This window comes from Rhinatrema bivittatum, chromosome 15, assembly GCF_901001135.1.
Source record: "Rhinatrema bivittatum chromosome 15, aRhiBiv1.1, whole genome shotgun sequence".
NCBI classification, from domain to species: domain Eukaryota; kingdom Metazoa; phylum Chordata; class Amphibia; order Gymnophiona; family Rhinatrematidae; genus Rhinatrema; species Rhinatrema bivittatum.
In genome coordinates this window covers 45,135,130-45,156,148 of record NC_042629.1, presented here as the reverse complement: position 1 = coordinate 45,156,148, position 21,019 = coordinate 45,135,130, and the positions used below count along the sequence as shown (strand labels likewise).

The 21,019-nt window shown below is 48.6% G+C and overlaps 1 protein-coding gene across 1 annotated transcript; it reads right to left on the bottom strand.

The window, feature by feature from the left end:
• Positions 1-10,436: 10,436 nt before the first annotated feature.
• On the bottom strand, positions 10,437-20,698 carry LOC115076705 (cystatin-B-like). Its single transcript, XM_029578454.1, has 3 exons — positions 20,391-20,698; positions 12,043-12,144; positions 10,437-10,678 (listed from the first exon to the last, which is right to left on the bottom strand). Exons 1-3 carry the CDS (start codon positions 20,505-20,507, stop codon positions 10,550-10,552), a joined length of 348 nt encoding a protein of 115 aa, XP_029434314.1. The 5' UTR covers positions 20,508-20,698; the 3' UTR covers positions 10,437-10,549.
• Between the last annotated feature and the right edge of the window lie 321 nt (positions 20,699-21,019).

Sequence of the window (21,019 nt, the reverse complement as noted above, 5' to 3'; positions counted from 1 at the left end):
TGGAGTGTGATAGCAGCATGCTTCCTACCAGCCCCTGGCCTCCAGGGGTAGATAAGGTTTGGATCTGGATAGTTTTATGTCCTCCTGTGGAATGGCATATTCCTGCAAACTGCTCGTCATAATCCATTTCTTTCTTTTTGTCTGGATTTGGTTTGTGTCTCATGTACAGAAATTGAGAGAAGTGAAAGGGAAAAGTTTACTTTTGAAATGTTTTGCAGTAGATTGTTTTTGTAGTTCCCCTGCTCAACAGGTCACGGCTCCGGCAGTAATGTTACACTACAGATTGGAGCGGATTCAGTGCCTGGGATGAAAGCATCCCGCTAGGTGTTTGGATGGTTTATTTTTAATAAAAAGTTAAATTATAATCATGGTCAGGTCACAAGGCACTGCACAGAAGTAGCACCTTAATAAAAGCCCTAATCATATCTCTATATGTACATACATATATAATGTATGTATAAACAAAGGTTTATCTAAACTCACTTAAGTGGCACTGCTTCTCCTATAATGCAGACATTTCAACTGAGGAAGGAAAAGAATCAAGCGAGGTTTGTTTTTTTTTAGTTTTGATGAAGAGACAAATATTCTATCCCCTTCAGAATTCTCCACAAAACACTAACCACCATACACAAATCCATTTTCTCACACAACTCCCTTTGGCTCGACATACCATTCAGCCCTGTCACCCAGACCCATCCTACCAGATCAATTCACAAAGGAACCCTGCTAGTACCTCCTCTAAAAACAGCTCACCTCACTTCCACTAGGGAAAGAGCTCTCTCTATTGCAGGCCCCACCAAATGGAACTCCCTGCCCATGACGCTTAGATTAGAACCTTGCCCTATCAAATTTAGATCCTTGGACCTAATGATTTAGGAATAGTCTTCCCTGCTAATAAGATTCAGGAATGTGTAGAACCCATTCAAAGCAAAGCATGATGGTCAACATTAGAGATGTGAATCGTGTCCTCGATCGTCTTAACGATCGATTTCGGCTGGGAGGGGGAGGGAATCGTATTGTTGCCGTTTGGGTTTTAAAAATATCGTGAAAAATCGTTAAAATCGTGATCCAACCCCCTAAAACCCACCCCCCACCCTCCTGAACCCCCCCCCCCCCAAATGCTTTAAATTACCTGGGGATCCAGCTGTGGTCCAGAACGGCGGCGGTCCGGAACGGCCCCCTCCATTGAATCCTTTTGTCTTCAGCCGGCGCCATTTTGCAAAATGGCCGCCGCAAAATGGCGGCGGCCATAGACAAAAACGATTCGACGCAGGAGGTCGTTCCGGACCCCCGCTGGACTTTTGGCAAGTCTTGTGGGGGTCAGGAGGCCCCCCCAAGCTGGCCAAAAGTTTCTGGGAGTCCAGCGGGGTTCAGGAAGCGATTTCTTGCCGCGAATCGTTTTCCGTACGGAAAATGGCGCCGGCAGGAGATCGACTGCAGGAGGTCGTTCAGCGGCGGTCCGGAACCCCCGCTGAACGACCTCCTGCAGTCGATCTCCTGCCGGCGCCATTTTCCGTACGGAAAACGATTCGCGGCAAGAAATCGCTTCCTGAACCCCGCTGGACTCCCAGAAACTTTTGGCCAGCTTGGGGGGGGGAGGCCTCCTGACCCCCACAAGACTTGCCAAAAGTCCAGCGGGGGTCCGGAACGACCTCCTGCGTCGAATCGTTTTTGTCTATGGCCGCCACCATTTTGCGGCGGCCATTTTGCAAAATGGCGCCGGCTGAAGACAAAAGGATTCAATTGAGGGGGCCGTTCCGGACCGCCGCCGTTCTGGACCACTGCTGGATCCCCAGGTAATTTAAAGCATTTGGGAGGGGGGTTCGGGAGGGTGGGGGATTTAATTTAAAGGGTCGGGGGTGGGGTTTAGGGGGTTTTAGTGTGCTGGTTTTCCTGCCCTCCCCCTTCCCCCGATTTACGATTTTTTAACGATAAATCGGGGGAATTGGTATTGTATCGTGGCCCTAACGATTTTTGACGATTTAAAATATATCGGACAATATTTTAAATCGTCAAAAAACGATTCACATCCCTAGTCAACATACCAATTTCATTCTAAAAACCATGGAGCCAATTCAGTGTTGATTTAGCTGCCTATCAAGCAAGAATCTTGATCATCTGTACTGGAAATTGCTAGATAGCAGTTCCTGGTGAACAGCCAGAGTGCAGCACACCTGATGAACCAACTGAGGTTGACCACCTAGCATTCCCTTTCTGTTAAGCTGCAAAATTTCAGCAGCCAAAATGTGGACCCCTGCTCATCCTGGTCAAGATTTGGTGTAGCGATTTCAGTTCCAATGGTCATCAGAACTCATGCTACTCCAAATGGTGACATAAATACCATCATGCATTTTATGGAGCAGTCATGGGTATGGATGCCATGGATGTGAATCACATGCTTCCCTACCCTCAAAACCAGAAACCATGATAGCAAGCTGCAGTTTTCACCTAGTTTTAAAATGTACAATGAAGCTATGAAAAAAAATCTTTTGATTTAAAATTTATAAATGGAGCAGTTTAGGAACAATCATTACAGAGCTGGCAAATGCCTAGCTGTACATCTGCTGTAATCTGCATTCCCTGTGCATACCGGATCAGTCCAGACTCCTTGGTTTTGCCTCCGCACCAGCAGATGGAGACAGAGCAAGACTTGACTGGCTCTGCCATATATACCAGGGTGCCACCCACAGCCAGACAGTATTACTCTGTCTCCAGCAGAAGGTCTGGGTGCTCCACTCACAGTCTGGTTTAAAAAAAAGAAACAGGGAGATTGGTAGATTTGATTTTGTATTATTACAAAATTAAGTTTTCTTTCCAAAAAAAAAAAAATTGTTGCTGAAGGAAGAAGGACGCCCGCTTGACAGTCTTTGCCTCCTAGGGGGTTTGGCAGGTCCTGAGGAGACCACCCACCCTGGTTTTATAGGCAGCTGGGGCTAAGGGTCGAGGGCCCTACCTGTGCCTTGGAGGCAGCCCAGCTTGGGGTGATACCGGAAAGTCTGGATCACTCACCCCAACCAGACCACTTCAGGACCCATCTGTGGACGGTGGAGTTTTTCTATACAAAAAATCAACTTTTCGCTAGAGGGTCTTTTACCTTGTTGCCGCAGCGATCCGTTTGGGGTGGGCTTTCTCTCCCCCTTCTTCATTTTCCCTAGTTTTGTTGGGTCGGCCCGGCTACCCGATGCCACGCAGTCAGGTCTGCTTCGCGTGTGGGGTGGATCGCGCGGGTGCCTCTCGTGGGATGGGCTTTGTTCTGGCTGCATCCCTGGAGGTGAGGGGACTTCACGGCTGGTCAGGGGGGTACTTGTGAGGCACAGTTAGTTGGCGATCGCCATCGGGGAACTGCCTGCCTGCCTCCTCCCACAGACCCAGGCCGCTGAGCGCGGGAAAAGCCACCATTTTGTGAGCCAGGGGGGAAATGGTGATTTCCCTCTCCCCTCAGCCAACAGCTGCGAGGCTCGTTCCGGCTGCGTCGGCTTGGAGGGGACTGGATGACTATGCTGGAATGGATGCAGAAGGTTCCTCTTCGTCCTTTTCTTCAGATTTTATTTTAGCCATGCACAGAGCCTTTAAGGCTCACAAAGCCTTCAAGAGACAGGCTCCTAAGTCCGGCAGCTTCAAGGCACCACCTCCCCCAGCCAAGAGGCAGAGCCAGACACTGGACCTGGGGAGAGCTTCCAAGGCTCAACATCCATTACGGGTTATTCCACCCTGGGAGGATTCGGACTCGGCTTCGGAGTCCCCAGATCCAGATGATCCTACCCTGCCCCGGGGGGGGGGGGGGGGGGGGGGGTCGAAGGAGTAGGCAACCACACCCAGGGGGATCTACGTGGCAGAGTCAGGTCACTGAGGGTGACAATCCTAAGGTGGTCCACCTGTTCCGTAGGGATGAGCTGGGTCCCTTAATTCCTGCAATCCTGGAAGAGTTAGGGATTGCAGCACCGCTGGAGGAGTGGCATTTGGGCTCGATGGACCCAGTATTATTGGGCCTGAGTGGTCCTCCTACAGCCTTTCCCTTCCATTTTTCGGCTACGGACTTGCTTTTTCGTGAATGGGATACTCCAGATTTGGGGTTGAAGGTCACGAAGGCTATGGATAAACTATATCCTCTTCCGGAGGATGCTTTGGATATGCTTCGGGTTCTGAAGGTGGATTCTGCGGTGACGAAAAGGACTATCATTCCGGTTACGGGGGCTAAATCTCTTAAAGACCTTCAAGATCGGAAATTAGAAGTGCAGCTTAAGATGATCTTTGAAGTTTCTGCCCTAGGGGTCCGGGGGGCAATGTGTAGTAATTTTGCCCTGAGCGCGGGGCTTCGCTGGGTGCAACAATTGTTAGCCAATGAGGGCCTTTCAGAAGAAGAAGCGCAACAGGCAGGCCATCTCAAAGCGGTAATGGCCTATAGTGCTGATGCCCTTCATGATCTTCTGCACACTTCAGCTCGCTCCATTGTCTCGGCACACAGGCTGTTGTGGTAGCGAAATTGGCGGCGGATGGGGCCTCCAAATCCCCTTTGGGTTCCTTGCCCTTTAAGGGGAAACTTTTTTGGGAAAGAACTGGAGGATATGATTCAGTCACTGGGCGAGAATAAGGTTCATCGCCTGCCAGAGGACAGGACGCGATCCAGGGGATCCTTCTCTGCACGATCCCGATTTAGAGGGTCTCGCAAGTCTCGCCCGGCTCGTACCACCACTTCTTCCTTTCGTCCCATGCCAGCAGTCTTGGTCCCAGAACTCTTGTGGCTGGCGCTTCGGTAGACCTGGAGTTTCCCCAGACGTCTTCAGGTGGGAAGCCTGCACAATGATGTCAGGTGCTCCTTTCCTCGGTACCAAAGGTGGGGGGCAGATCTCTGTTTTATGAGGAATGGACCACAATCATGTCTGACCAGTGGGTGCTCTCACTGATAAAACACAGCTACGCTTTAGATTTTGCACGCCGTCCCAGCCCGAGGTTCCTAATATCTCCGTGCGGATATGCCACAAAAAGGCAAGTGGTCAAACTCACTTTGCATAGTCTTCTGGACCTGGGGGCATTCATTCCGGTACCTCCTCTAGAACAGCGAAGGGGACGTTATTCCATATACTTCGTAGTTCCGAAAAAGGAGGGTTCCTTCCGACCCATCCTCTACCTCAAGCATGTCAGATGTCTGCGGATACCCCGCTTTCACATGGAGATGTTACGGTCGATCATCGCTTCGCTTCCGTTCGGCTGGGAGAGTTTCTGGCTTTGCTAACCCTGACAGAGGCGTATCTGCAGATTGGGATCAGACAGGACCACCAGAAATATCTGAAGTTTTTCGTCCTAGGGACCTGCTACCATTTGGTCTTGCGACAGCTCCCAGAACGTTTACAAAATTATGGTGGTGGTGGCAGCTCAACTTCGCCAGGAAGGCTTGCTGGTGCACCCATACTTGGACGATTGGTTGATTAGGGCAAAGTACGAAAGTCTGTGTCACTCAGCAATCCAATAGGTGCTAAAGTCTCTCGGTTGGGTGGTCAACTTAGCCAAAAGTCACCTGGTCCCATCCCAGTCGTTGGAGTTTTTGGGAGCCTTGTTCGACACCCATCAGGGAAGCGTTTACCTTTCATCGGATCGCGGTCTCAAACTGCGGGGCCAAGTATTGACCCTGCTTCAACTACACATCCCAACGGTCTGGGCTTACTTACAGGTAATTTGGTTCCATGGCTTCTACGCTGGAATTGGTCCCATGGTCATTCGTGCACATGCGGCCTTTTCAATCGGCCCTGCTTTCCCGTTTGAGTCCCATTTCCGAACTGTTTTACCTTCTCCTGCCCTTGACAGAGTCTGCCCATTCCATAAAAACATGCCATACTGGGTCAGGCCAAGGGTCCATCAAGCCCAGCATCCTGTTTCCAGCAGTGACCAATCCAGGCCATAAGAACCTAGCAAGTACCCAAAAACTAAGTCCATTCTATGTTACTGTTAGAAAATAGCCACTGCTATTACTAGCAAGTCAACTCAATTAATAGCAGGTAATGGACTTCTCCAGTCTAGGGTGGTGGCTGTGTTCGGAAAACCTGCACACGGGTGTTCCACTGACTGTGCCAGAATGGACAGTGGTCACCACGGATGCCAGCCTTTCTGGTTGGGGGGCCGTTTGTTTGCGACAGTTGGTTCAGGGACTCTGGTCTCCAGCGGAGTCTCGGTGGTCGATCAACCGCTTGGAAACCAGAGCAGTTCGCCTAGCCCTGCAGGCTTTTCTTCCTATCATTCATGGGAAGTCGGTAAGAGTGCTGTCCGACAATGTGACCACAGTAGTGTACATCAATTGGCAGGGTGGAACCAGGAGTCGGCCAGTGGCACTGGAAGCTCGACTGTTGCTCCAGTGGGTGGAACTTCACGTATCCGCCTTAGCTGCATCCCCACATAGCAGGGGGTCGACAATGTACACACAGATTTTCTGAGTTGCAATCAGCTCAACCCCGGAGAGTGGGAGCTAGTGGACAGGGCTTATCAACTCATTTGCAACAGATGGGGCACGCCGTGCATGGACCTCATGGCGACTTTCAAGAATGCCAAGGCTCCTTGCTTCTTTGCTCGTCGCAGGGACACAGGGGTAGAGGGCCTGGCCGACTGTTCTGCTGTACGTTTTTCCAACTTGGCCTCTGATCGGCAAAGTACTTCATCGCATAGAGACACACCCGTCAGATGTGATCCTGGTAGCTCCCGCGTGGCCCCATCGCCATGGTTCGCGAATCTGCTCAATCTGATGGTTGACGGTCTGCTGCGCTTCCCGCTTCTTCAGAACCTTCTTAATCAGGGTCCCGTTTGTTTCGATCAGGTAGATCACTTTTGTCTAGCGGCATGGCATTTGAGAGGAGGTGTCTGAAAGATAAAGGTTACTTGGACGCGGTCGTGACCACTCTCCTCAGCTCACACAAGGTGTCGACTTCCCTATCTTACGTACAGGTTTGGAGGATTTTCGAGTCATGGTGCATTTCACGTCAGATTGCTCCATTCAGGCATCTGTATCCAGCGTTCTAGCTTTCCTCCAGGACAGCTTGTCCTGTAGTTCCTTGTGGGTGCAGGAGGCAGCCCTGGGCTGTTTGCATGGTTCTATAGATGGGGTGGCATTGGTGGCGTATCTTGATGTCTCGCGATTTCTTCACGGGGCAAAACATTTGCGGCCACCGGTGCGTCTTCCATGTCCATCCTGGAATTTGAATGTTGTCCCTTAAGGCTTTGTGTGAGCTTCCTTTCGAACCATTGAAGAGGGCGACTCTGAAAGACCTCACGTTGCAGGTGGTATTTTTGGTAGCAGTTTCCTCGGCACGTCAGGTCTCTGAATTGCAGGCGTTATTATGCCGAGAGCCTTTCTTGAGGATCTCAGATTCCGGGGTGAGTTTACGGACTGTGCCATCCTTTCCTCCGAAAGTAGTGTCCTCTTTTCATGTCAATCAGTCCGTAGAACTTAATTCCTTTTCCGATTTGGATCGGTCGGAACCTCTTTCCAAGGAGTTGAGAAAATTGGAAGTTCGAAGGGCACTTCTGCGTTATCTGGAAGTTACTAATGCTTTTAGGGCCTCAGATCACCTCTTTGTTCTCTGGAATGGACCAAAGCGGGGTAATATAGCCTCCAAGACCACGATCGCACGGTGGTTGAAAGAGGCAGTTAACTCTGCTTACTTGCTTTCTGGAAAGCCATTACCGATAGGGCTCAAGGCGCATTCCACTCAATCCCAGGCGGCTTCCTGGGATGAGTGTCATCAAATCTCCCCACAGGAGATTTGCAGAGCAGCAACTTGGAAATCGTTGCATACTTTTGCGCATCATTACAGGCTCAATGTGCAAGATCCGAGCGGGGGAAATTTCGGCGCAGGCATGTTGAGAGCGGGCATCTCCGGTTCCCATCCCACGTAGAGCAAGCTCTGGTACATCTCAGGAGTCTGGACTGATCCGATATGTATAGGGAAAAGAAAATTAGGTCTTACCTTCGATAATTTTCGTTCCTGTAGTACCAAGGATCAGGCCAGAGTTCCGCCCGCTGTGTGCATCAAGGTTTGGGAGAGTCCGCTACTGCTATTCGTTTGTGTTGTCCTCTGGTCTGCGGATTTTCCAGCTGTTCGTACCCTTATTTACGGGTCTGGGTTTTCTTGTTGGGGTCAGTGATCCATATGTTCAGTTACATTTCCTGTAGATAGTTTGGTTGAGAATCATTCTGCTTTGACATGGTGTAATACTGGCTGGCTGTGGGCGGCACCCTGGTATATATGGCAGAGCCAGTCAAGTCTTGCTCTGTCTCCATCTGCTGGTGCGGAGGCAAAACCCAGGAGTCTGGACTGATCCTTGGTACTAAAGGAACGAAAATTATCGAAGGTAAGACCTAATTTTCTTATTCTTGAGTGTACACTGCTGCTTAGAAACTCTTTAATATACTTACTTAGCAAAAAAAGAGGATTAAATGTATACAGGGGAGGCTGTGCTACATTTCCTGTAGTACAGGTGAATGGAACTTTCTTTCAAATAGCCAAAAATACATAACCCTTTGCAAAGTAACAATAAGCAAGAGATGAATAAGAGACTGAACATGTGGAAAAAAAAGCATTGCCTGGCACTGGCTGACATGTCAAGGGTTACAGAAACAATCTGGCTGGTACCTTTCCTGCATCATCATCCTCCTCCTCCTACACGTGATGGGTAAGTAAAGACAGGTTAACTTTTCATAGATTGCTTTACTGCTCTCTTACACTGGCTTCTGGTTAGGGGAATTATCTGAAGGAATCAGGTGTACAGGAACAATACTGGAGAAACCACAGCTGTATGTGAGCTTTAAAAAGTAGATGAGGGACATCCCTTAATCTTCTCCTCCTCACACTGGTAATCCAGATCCCCCCCTCCCCCCCATCTGCTATAATTCCATAACTGAAGAATGCACCTCTGACCTTTTCTGCTCCAGTCTCTCTCCTTGTTAAAGTTTACATATAAATAAAATGTTGATACTAACGACAGAGTATAGTCAATAGAAAATAACTAAAAAGGATTTAGCTTTCACAGAAACTGACTCGATAGCTTTAGTTCAGAAATGTGCGTACACAAAGAGCAAGCAGATGAAGGACAAAGCACTCTGGCCCAACCTGAAAAAGTGAAAGGAAACATGCTAAATTGTTTGTTTACATTGTTCCAAATTGAGAGGTGCGAGAAAATATCCTACAGCTAAAGTTTCATTCATGTAAAATGAGCAGCACAAGGATTTTATGCCATAAATTAATGCATCATCTTTGAGGTATATTACAGATTGTTTCTATATAGCTGTGAAGGAGAGGTCCTAAAACCCCTCAAGTTGTGCAGGACCAGGCATCTAGCCTTGTCCACCTTAAATCCTACAGTGAGAGCTTTGGGGATAGAACCCTGCTGGGAGGGAGATAAGAATGGGAGCCCAGCTGGGATCAGGAGGTCCTGTCTACCCATGAGTATGAGCTCCTGCATCCTCTCAGGAAGAAGGTATTGTAAATTACAGTGGCAAGAAGGTAAGCAATCTGTTAAGAGAGGGTGCCCTTCAAGTTTCTCTGTCTCCATCTGCTGGAAGGGAGGCATAACCCACAGTCTGTTGGAATATGATAATAAAGTTTAAGGTGCATGAAGAAAGGCAGTATGGTTCCTATCTGCATCTGGTAAAGCTTTGCTCAGCTATGCTAGAATAGCATGTAGGGTTTTGGAATGGATCTTTTCCATTTAAGGTAAGACGTTAGTATGAATGGGTTTTTCTACATGTGTATTTGTGTGGCTTTGTTTCCTGTTTCCTACCAGTGGCTCCAAGCCTGAAGATACTAAGTGCTCTGACAGAAGCAGGGAAAACAAATCTTTACCTATTAATGCTGAATGAATGGAGACAGATCCAGCCTAGCAGCTCATCTTGGCCAACTACATTAAAACATGTGTTGTACTTGGTAACATTCCCATTAATACCTACCCTAGAGGAGCTGTGGGGTTTGGTTAATGACATATCTAATGTAAGAACTACATCAGCAGCTAGAGGCGGGGTCCCATTCAGAGCAAGCTGAAATGACTTAAGACAAGGACAGGGTTTTAGGGCATGATATTTGCATGCCCTTAACCAGAAGGATCAGCTTCCTTGTTGGGACTGACCTCAAGTAGCATAGATTTAACAAAATGCAAAAAGGGTAGGTCACTCTTAGCCCAGACATGATTTACATAGATTTGGTATTGCAGTTAACTGAAACCAGGTTTTCCTGTTCATGTCAAACCAATTTCAGAGTTGTGCAATTATCTTATGCTAACTCCACTTTACATAAAACAAAGGAACCCTTAGGTTCTGCTAACCAAACCAGTGCTGATGTATTCACCCGCTGCTTTCTACTGCACGAATTCTAGGTTCTTGGTACAGATTTGATAACTATCCTCATGAATGCTGGGGTAACTTTCTTTAAAAGAAGGAAAAAGCACAGACTCCATGATACAGGGATCCAACACTTTCTGTATTTCTCTTATTAAAAAACCTTCGTGTTTCTACGGGCTAATGAAAGTGTGGAAGCACCACACCAGACAAGACAAATTGCAGCAGATGGTGTTAGAAATAGCTGATTTCCTCATGCTCAGTCTTGCAGGTCTGGTAGTTGGTGAGGGTCAGCTTCTGCCCATCATATGGAAGGGTTTTATAGATACATAGATGTGCATATTCATCATCACCTGTTTGGACCTGCCGAGAGAAAAAGAATGTAAATGCAGGGACAGTTCTGTGGCAGCTTTCATTCTGTTCCCAGTGCACCCTAACCAGCCTTGTGCAGACGCATTGATGCTCGTCCCTATGCAGTGGTTGACATCACGTGAAGCTGGCATATCTGCTTTACTTCTCGCCAATATCTTGTCCATGTTTGATGCCATATTTATAGCTCACTCTAGTTAAGCAGGAGGTAGAAACTGTTTTCATCATTTCTATACACAGCACTGCCCATGGAGCTGCTCTAGTTGAACCCTAAGCTAGCAGTCAGAGCAGCCCCTGAGATGGTAAAGACATCCCAATTTGCATGTTACCCCTCTTATAGTAAAGAAACAGGAATCAAATAATTCAACTCTGATCTGCTGACTAGCAGCACCCAGCAGTGCAGTGGACAGCTAGAAGGAAGTTGGGGCGTAAAGTAGTGCAAGACAATTTCCAGGGTTGCTGTTTGCCCAATGGAAGAATTAGCCTTAGGCACACTAGGAAGTTGCCTAGAGCATTAACATTTTCAGGTGTGGCACAATAAGAGAAGGGAACAGATGCTAGGTGAATATGTGAAGAGAGAGGATGCTGAGCACTGCAATGAAGAGGGCAAAGAGATTGGGTTGATGCTGTGGTTGCTGTGCTGAGCAAGGAGCGAAGGGCAAAAGATCAGGATGCTTGGGAATGGGAGAGAAGCTGGACAGGGGACAAAGGGAGGAGAATGTAGGACTTGGGCAAAGAGTGAGAGGAGAGCAAAAGGTGGATATTAAATAGGATGAGAGTAGAATGCTGTGCCAGAGCTGCCCCCGCTAGGTATGCAAGGGAGAGGACACCTAATACCCTTGCATCAACTGGCTGTCACCGCTTCTGCTTATGTTGATGTGCGTTCTCTTTGATATGTCTTGACTTATCCCCCATCAGAAAAAGGGCTCTTTTTTGTAAGAAGGAATTAATTTCATTTTAATTATTAAAAGATGTGCAATTGGCTACCCATGAGTGCCAAGTCCCATATCTAAACACCCAACAGAATGTTTTCTAGCAATTTCCACTGTAAAGGTATCCCAGTAGAAACCCCCTATATTCCTGTTGAGAAAACATTGTCCTCTGTAGGAATATGGGGTCAGAATAGGCAATGACTGAGCTTGCTCAGTGCAAAGGCCGGAGACACTTAGAATATAAAAGGTGTGCATGGGAGAATGAGCATGCACCCAACAAAGAGCATGCATATATCCCCTCTCCCATAGGGACTGGGTGCCATTAGTGAGCCCAACCCAGCCCAGGGCATACTAGGAGCTGGCATGTTCTGTCCTGCAGGTCCTTTCAATGAACATTTCTCCACATAACAATCGTTTGCACTATACCTTGCAGAAATAGTTTGTCCCAGCAACAACCTGTGTTCTGTAGGAGATAAGTTTAAAACACATGGGATTCTTCCCCTCCTTTGCTTCATATTGTGGCCTTACCTTGGGAAAAAAAAAAAGAGAAAAGTACATAAGTTACAAAGCTTTTGCACCACTGATTTTCAGGACCTTGTGTCTCCTATTAAAAATTCTCAGCACAGACTTGTACCTTGACTCATGCTAACAGCACAAAACAATTTACATAGGATTGACCAGGTCCTTCACTACTAAATTAAATCCTCTGCACTGTTCAAGGTAATGCAGGGCTGGTGTGTACTTCTGCCAATCCACCAGCTCTATAAAGGTGTCGAAGTATGAGGATATTTTTCCCCCCAAAGCAGGTGTCTTCGTGCCGAAACAGTGGGGCCAGGGCTCTCAGAACGGCAGTTTTGTTTACAATTATAAACCGGGTGGGCAGGGCCGGTGCAAGGGGATTTGGCGCCCTAGGCGAGCCTTCTTCCTTGCGCCCCCCCCCCCCCCCTGCCTCGGCCCCGACTCCTACCTCATTCTCAATCACGCCCGCTGACTGGGGTTTTCTGGGTCGCGAGCAGATTGGGCACTGCTTGCGGCCCGCCAAATCTCCACTCCTCTTTGCCACCACTTGCGGCCCCATATGGCTCGCACCCAGTGGCGCACCAAGGGTCTCCTGCGCCCAGGGGCCAATGCATTTGTGTGCCACAGAAAATCAGTGGCATCTCTAGACAGAAGAATTTGTTTTGGGTGGGGGGGAGCCAAAATGACATTTCTTCATCACACCCACCTCTATAGCATGGATCCTGCTTTAAAATTGGTTATAAAAAAAAGTGTTGTTAAAAAAAGTCCAAAGGGTCCTCTGCATTATTTTAAAAAGCTGGCCAGTTTCACACTTCTAGTAAAACTACTATAAAATTATTTGATAGCCTCATTCAACTAATTCTATATGGATTATGAGAGTGAAGTCTGGAATATATAGGAAGGGACAGAATGTCAATACAAATCCTGCACCTCCAGTTCTGTATCTCTGTGCATCCACTGAAATTCCCCCAAACAATGGAGCTTGGATGTTTCCCTTACAGCTCATCATACTAAAAGATATTTTCAAATTCTGGTGTCACCTCACAGTAACAGCAGCACAAACACCTTCCACTGCCAGACACATTGTGAACTAACACAAAGCACCGCAAAAAGACACCCAAAATCTATACTGCAATCCCATCATAACATAACAGTAATAACACCAAGACTCAAACAACAATAACCCTACCTTTGAAAAAACAAGGGTAAATATTACACTGGGTCCTAGAATACCAATACACCACCTACTGAGGAAACAAAACAAACCCAATTGCTATAGATCTCTATACAGACACTATATGATAGCAGAATCTCTCATCATGGTCACACACCCTCACCAAATACAGAATACAAAATAAAGGAGCACAAATTAGAAAAAACTGAAATGGAAACCCCAAGAAGCCAGACTCTGTGTATTAGGAATGGAAAAACAGAACAACCATTCCTCATAAAACAAATAAAATCAAGAAACAAAGCATCAGTTATAATAGTAAAACCATACTAATAAAATATTTTAAAACTACTGATAAATAGAATTTCTATTAATTAAAATCATATACATTTTTTACAATTTCCCAAACACCAATAAAATATTTCAAAACAGTACGTATATCAAATAACACACAATAATTAAAATTAATAAGGATTTTAAAAAGCCCCTGCTGTCCATACATGGGAGCTCTTGATTTCCAGTCACCCTGATATTGTCGAGGATTAGGAGGTTATCCTCTCTCTCTCACACATACTCACATATCCATTCTCTCTCACACATACACTGTCACATACATACACATTCATGCTCTTATACCCAACCATAACCTCTCGCTCTCACAGACACTGACACACTCAGGCTCTAAGGCACTCTCTCCCCCTCCACACACACCCCCACACAAACTCTTACTCCCCTGGATTTTCTCATACACACTCATGCTCTCACTCTCACTGGCTCCCTCACATACACACAAACACACACTCCCAGGCAAGCTCCCACTCGTTCTCACACAGACACAGACACACACAGACAAGCTCCTAGTCATTCTCACACTGAACCCCAGGCAGGCTCCCATTCATTTTCACACCACTCCCTCCCCATCCCCCAGGCATGCACACATTCATTCTCACACACACAGACCCCCAGGCAGGCACCAATTTATTCTCACACACACCCATACACCACAAACAGGCAGGCACCTATTCTCACACATACAAACCCCAGGAAGACACCCATACATTCTCATTCACAGACACACCCTCAGGCAGGCACCCATGTATTCACACACATACACCCCCAGGCAGACTCCCATTCATACACATGCACACACTAAAGGCAGAGACCCCCTCTCTTTCTTTTGCCAGCAACCTCAGAGCCTCTCTCATTCTTCTGCTGCCACTGTCACTGCCGCTGTATGGCTATTGCGGAGGTGCTGGTTGCTGCTATTGGCACTGAAGCCCATTCTGCTGCCTCCTCTGTGCAGGCCTCATGGTACATTGTGAGATCCGCATAGAGAAAGTGCTACTCTTGCACATTCCCAAAGATTACATGTTCCAATCAGTAAAAAGTAATTTATTTCTTTTTACATTTGCTGTCTGATCTTAGTTTTCTAATCGGTTGGTCACAGGCTTTTTTTTTTCCACCTTCCCTTTCTTATTTTTTTGCCAATTCCTTTTATAACATATTTATTTTCTCTCCATCTGTCTGCTTCCCTCAAACACATGGTCAGGTTCTCATTCTCACATGCTTTCTCTCTCTCACATACACAGGCACTCATTCTCACATGCTGTCCCTCATACAATCATTTATACACAGTCTCTCTCTTGCACATGCTGTCTAACTCTCACTCCCACATGCTGTCTTGCTCAAGCACAGGTTCTCACTGTCACATGCTCTCTCTCATACAATCATTCCTACACACAGGCTCTCACTGTCACATGCTGACTCACACACACATGCTGTCCTGCTCAAGCACAGGCTCTCACTGTCACATGCTCTCTCTCATACAATCATTCCTACACACGGGCTCTCACTGTCACATGCTGACTCACACACACACACAGGCTCTCTCTCACTCCCACATGCTGTCTTGCTCAAGCACAGGCTCTCACTACCACATGCTGTCTCTCACACACACAAAGGCTCTCCCATGCTGTCTCTGCAAACATTCAGGTCTTCACTCCCACACACACACAGTCTCTCAACTCATCTCATACACGCACACATACACACTGTACAAACCCTCAGTCTCTCTCTCACCTCTGGGCCTCCTCTTCACGGGCCACTGCAGGATGGGCTCTGCAGCGGCCCCGGTCTTCTCGAGCCGCGCTGATCCTCTTCTGAACGTGGCAGATGCTCCTCCTCCTTCCAGCACGCGGCTGATGCTCCTCCTCTTTCCTGCCCGCTCCGGCAACATTTTTCTTCCGGGGCCGCGCGGGCAGGAAGGAGGAGAAGTTCCTGCATTGGCTGATGCTCCTCCTCCTTCCTGCCCGCGCGGCTCCGGCAACATTTTTCTTCCGGGGCCGCGCGGGCAGGAAGGAGGAGAAGTTCCTGCATTGGCTGATGCTCCTCCTCCTTCCTGCCCGCGCGGCTCCGGCAACATTTTTCTTCTGGGGCCGCGCGGGCACCAGCATGTTTAGACGCGACTGTACCACGGCCCTGCGATCTTCTTGCTGTGTGTATCTGCCATTGGGATGACGTCCACCGGCGGCCATTGGCCGTCAGCGGCTCGGCGCCCCCTAATGCTCAGCGCCCTAGGCGATCGCCTAGTTCGCCTAGTGCTTCCGCCGGCCCTGCGGGTGGGACTAGAAGATTTTTTTTATGGGCGTGGCATTGCCTCTGCCACTAGAAGTTCCTATTTCAAACCTAGGCCGGCGATCCCCATCCCTTTTGACGTAATCACAAAAAAGAACCACTTCTCGGGTGTCCCCCTCAAGGGGCCACCAAAGACTAAAAAAAGTAACACCTAGGCCCCTTTGTGGGCCACTAATCCTAGACTGAAACTAGGCCGTGCACGGCTTTAAAATGAGAAGTTTAAATAAAATAAGCTACTTTGTTTTCTGTGAGTATTTGTTTCACTGCCTGCAGGTGGCTTCATGGGTGCTATGGTAAAAAAAAAAAAGAAAGGATTGTATGAAAATAGAAAAGAAGAGGCCCTAAGTGTGTGAAGGAATCCTTACCACTAAGGTAGGGGGGAGGGGAACCCCCAAGCCTTTGGTGGGGGAAAGGGATCCCTGGCTTGGGGGGCTTCAGGGCCACCCTCGCCCAAGGCGAGCCCCCCCCAATGGCTCTCAGTCCGGTGGGTGGGAACGTCTAACCTTTCCCATACAGGTCGCTGTCAGAACCTGCCAACTGCCCAATAAGCACTCAAAATGCCCTCTTGTTCAGTTGGGAGAAGAATGGGGAGGGGAAGGGTTACCCTAAACTAAAAAGAATAAGAGCGTTGAGAGGAAACAACGAAGGAGACTAAATACGTAAACTTAATTCGTAGCAGGGAGGGAAGGCAGTGCACTCTGCCCACCATCCATCGGCGGGCGTATTCCTCCACCCGTCCCGCAGACACCACGCAGAAGTACTCTGTCTTAGTCCGGCACGCGCCATGGCTCTGAAAAAGGGTCCCCGCACTCTAGGGGTCTTCTCCTGCCTGGAGCGCCAGACAGCCTCCTTGGCCATGGACAGGAGAAGACTGACCAGCGTGTCCCTCTCACACGAGGGGGGGGGCCTTCCCAGTGGCACCCCCATACAAAAGGGGGTGGAGGATAAAATGAAGCCAAAAACACGCCTTTCAAAAAGGATAGAAATGTGGATAACCTGGGACGTTTCAGTGGGGAAGGTCCTTCCGCAAAAAGGACAGGAGCTCAGAGTGGTGAATTTCCCTGGGTGAACTGGCTCCATGCACCAGCCTCCAGCTATGGTCCTCAGTGGACCTGGGAGTCAATCCTGAATAGAATGACTCCCAGCGTGGAAACCCCTCGTCTCCCAACACTTCCCACCAGGGTGTGTCAGGACAGGTGGCAAGGACGAGGCAGTGCACTGCGAGAGCAACCTGCAGGTAGAGGTTTTTCCAAGGCACAGTTCAGAAGATCCCTAGGGGAATCTCCCACAACCTACTAAAACTGCAGGCCTGGGAATACTGAGCCTGAGAGGGCCCACCCTCTGGCAATCTAGGCTCTATGAGCAGGGCTGGGGGTACCCCTGGCCTGAGGAGCCCTCTCCAGCAGAGCTGTTGTCATTTTTCTAAGAGCCCTGGGAGCACAGTTGTAAAGGCGCTCCATGGTGCCTATTGGCGCCTCTAGAAGAGCACCTGGGCTGCGACCAGCTGGCGTCTCATGAACTGTCCTTCCAATTCCTCCAAACCCAGAGCAGGGTTACAGAGGAGAGGTTCACCCAGGAAGTCCCAGTCTGTTAGCCAGTCCTCTTGTCACACCCAGCATACTCCGGGCCCTAAAAATATCCCACTAGAAGGCCAGCAGCTGAGAGAGGCAACAAGGGGCGAGTCCTCATGTCGATGACAAACAGCTGCCAGTCAGACGGCAGGCTGCCCACCTGGTGAAAAACAAATTATACCACCAGGGGGCGCCATCGTGCAGCGGAGTCTGCATACAGAAATCTCTGCAGAACCTGCAGATGGAAGATGTGCACCTGACTTCAGGCACACAAGTCCCCGTCTGCCCTCTCTAAGGGGGAGAGACAGGTCTCCCGCAGAGACCCAGTGTTCTCTCCCCCCAGGAAAAAAAAAAAAAAAAACAGCAGCTTTTTCTGGATGCGGGCAAGAAACTCCTGGACAGGCTCAGAGTGGTGAGGCGGTGGCACAGCATGCTGCTCACCAACTGATTCACCACTAAGGCGCGACTACAGTATGACACCAGTCGCAGCAGTCCCCTCCACAATCTGAGGCTTCGATCTTCTCTCCAAGCTTGAGCCAGTTGATAGAGGCCACTGATTCTGCGATGGAAAAGTGGACCCCCACATACTTCAGGGGCTCCCTGCCCCCGCCACAGGTTGGGAAGAACATCCACCAGAAGGCCAGAGCATTTGGCCCAATTGAATTTGGCCGAGGATGCCAGCAAATAGATCTGCTGGCAGTCCTGCACCTTATCCAAGTCAGCTAGGTCATGAGCCACTAGAAGGATGTCGGCATAAGCCAATAGGGTGACCCTTGTCAGGCTCTTGTAGCACTAAGCCATCAAGCCGCCTGCACAGCAGACACAGGAACGGCTCGATTGCTAGCGTATACAGCTGACCCAACGGGTCACCCCTGATGCAGTCCCTGCCCAAATGTCAATGGTGTCACCAAGAACCAGTTTACCTTAATGAGGCACTCTGCCCTAAAATACAAGAGGCAGAGGTACCCCACAAACTTCAGGCCAAAGTCAAATGCCATAAGGTCCCCACAAGATAACTGTGATCCACCCTGTCGAAGGCCTTCTCCTGATCCAAGGACAAAAAGGCCACCAGCAAACCAGTCCTACTAGCCAGATGGATAAGATCCCAGAACAAAAAAATGTTGTTATCAAGAATGGTCCATCTGGCAATCATGTAGGTCTGGTCCAAGTGGATGACTTATGCCAGCATGGACACTAGCCACAAGGAGAGCACCTTATTTATTTATTTATTTATTTAACTTTTTTATATACCAACATTCAAGCCTGTGGTCCCATCATGCTGGTTCACAAGAAACAGGGGTGTAATTATAAAAAACTTTACCATTTAAACAATAGTGCAGAAAAGCAGTTACATATAACAAGGAAAACAATAACTTGGAATGAGAAGGGAAATGAAGATCAGATAGTTATATATATGTATAAATAACATTGTAAGAGGTGGCTATTAACGCTAATACTAGCGGAGCGTGTTGAATGAAGGGAGTTAGATGGAGTTGGAGTTAGGAAAGGCCTGCGTGAACAGCCAGGTTTTGAGTCTTTTCTTGAATGTTGAGATGCTGGGTTCCATTCTAAGATCCGGGGGAATGGCGTTCCATAATGTTGGACCGGCTGTGGAGAATGCCCGATCTCTAAGCGTGATGTGTCTGGTAGTCTTGGCTGGAGGTACTTGAAGTGATCCTTTGTAAGCATCTCTTGTCGGTCTTGTGGAATGGTGTAATCGGAGGGGGATATGGAGATCGATTGGGGCTAATTGATGGATGTTTTTGAAAATGGTGAGAATGGCCTTGTAGATTATTCTGAAGTGGATGGGCAGCCAATGGAGGTCCATCAAGATAGGTGTTATGTATGGACTACAAGATCCTTGGCCAGGATCTTGTAGTCCATACATGGCAGGGAGATCAGGCACCAGTTCCTTAGGTCAGGAGGGTCAACACTTCATGCCAGCAGGACAGGGGTAGGTGCCCAGCCCCTAGGACTTCATACAGGATCCACAAGAGATCAGTCCTAGGATTTCAAAAAAGAAGCTGGAAAATTCAGTGTTGAACCAGTTGATGCCTGGGGTCTTCCCTCTTGGCATCTGGCCTCGGTGAGGTTCCCCAGGCACAGGGGCAGGTCCAGACACACCCAAGTCCTCACTCACCACAGAAAGCCCCTCCCATAGGGTCTCACAGGCATCCAGGTCCACCCAAGCCACTGAAAAGACAGCCACACAGAAGTCACTGACCTTCACCTGGGCCCTATCCGGCTCGGTGAAGGGGGTATCATTGGCAGACAGCAGGCATGCTATCTGCTTCTTGTTCCCCCTTCGCTTCTCTAACCCATAGAAGAAGCATGAGCTGTGGTCCATTTCTTCCCTTCCACAAGAAGTTAAGCAAATGGAGTTTACACATATGTTTAGTACTTATTTTAAATTTGAGACATATAATTATAACTTACCGTGCTACATCACTTGCAATTAGTGATAGCTAACTATGAGAACCTGGAGCACCATTTATGACACTTTCAGAAAGGGCTTTTTCAATTTTGTTCGTGCACACTAACTTTTTCTATATAGATATTGTTTAGTTATAGATAGGTTTTTACAGATAATTTGATTCGGTGTTGACTAATAATTGGATATATGATGCTATAAGGTCAGCTTTGCTTTTCGGGACAGATCCTGCTGGCATTGCCCTCTTTGCCTGCGCACAGGCTGCAGGAGACGCGTAGCAAAACGATTTTCGTCGGCCGGACGCTGCCCACGGCTCCACTCTAGCGGAAAAAAAAAAACCAAAACACCCGGGTGATTGGCCACACTTTCATCGGCACAAAATAGGCCGGGGAAGAGCGCAGCCAGTTGGGACCATTTCCCTCCTCCTCCCTCTGCATGCTCCTCTTACCTCATCGACAATAGCTTGGGTGTCAGCATTAGCGGGCTTCACCGCTCCGGTACCACCGCACAGCATGACTCCTGCAACCTGCGACCAGGAGACAAGCAGAAGCCCGGGGCGTTCCATTCAAACAGCAGCCTCCTTCTGTCACGTGACAGCCGACTTTGCGACTGTACCAGGATGCGCTGGGGGGAGAGCGGGCACCGCCACTTGCAGAGGACGGAGGTGGGGGTGGATGTGAGCGGAGATAGAGAAAAGCTTTCCCCCTCCACCTGGTTTCCCTTTGGGTCAGTCCAAGGCGCCTACGCAGCCCGCAGCTTCCCGGTCATATGATCTTTGCTGAGGTTGGGCGCAGTTGGGTATCATGGGAGGCGTGGGAATTCACGGGACAGGTTGAGTCAGAAGCGCGTGGCTGTGGGCGGTGCGAGTCGCTGTTGTGGCTTTAGCTCAGTGGCTGTGCTGCTCCGTTACGGAGAAGGGGAGCCAGGGCTCCGGTAAAATAGCAACCACGAACGCAGATTTTTAGACACCGTAACAACTCCCCTTAAGAGCAACTTTCCTAACCTGCGCTGGTTTCTTATCCTTTTGAAAAATCAGGTTTCAGTTTAACTTTTGTACACTTGCAGGTTGTTTTTTCC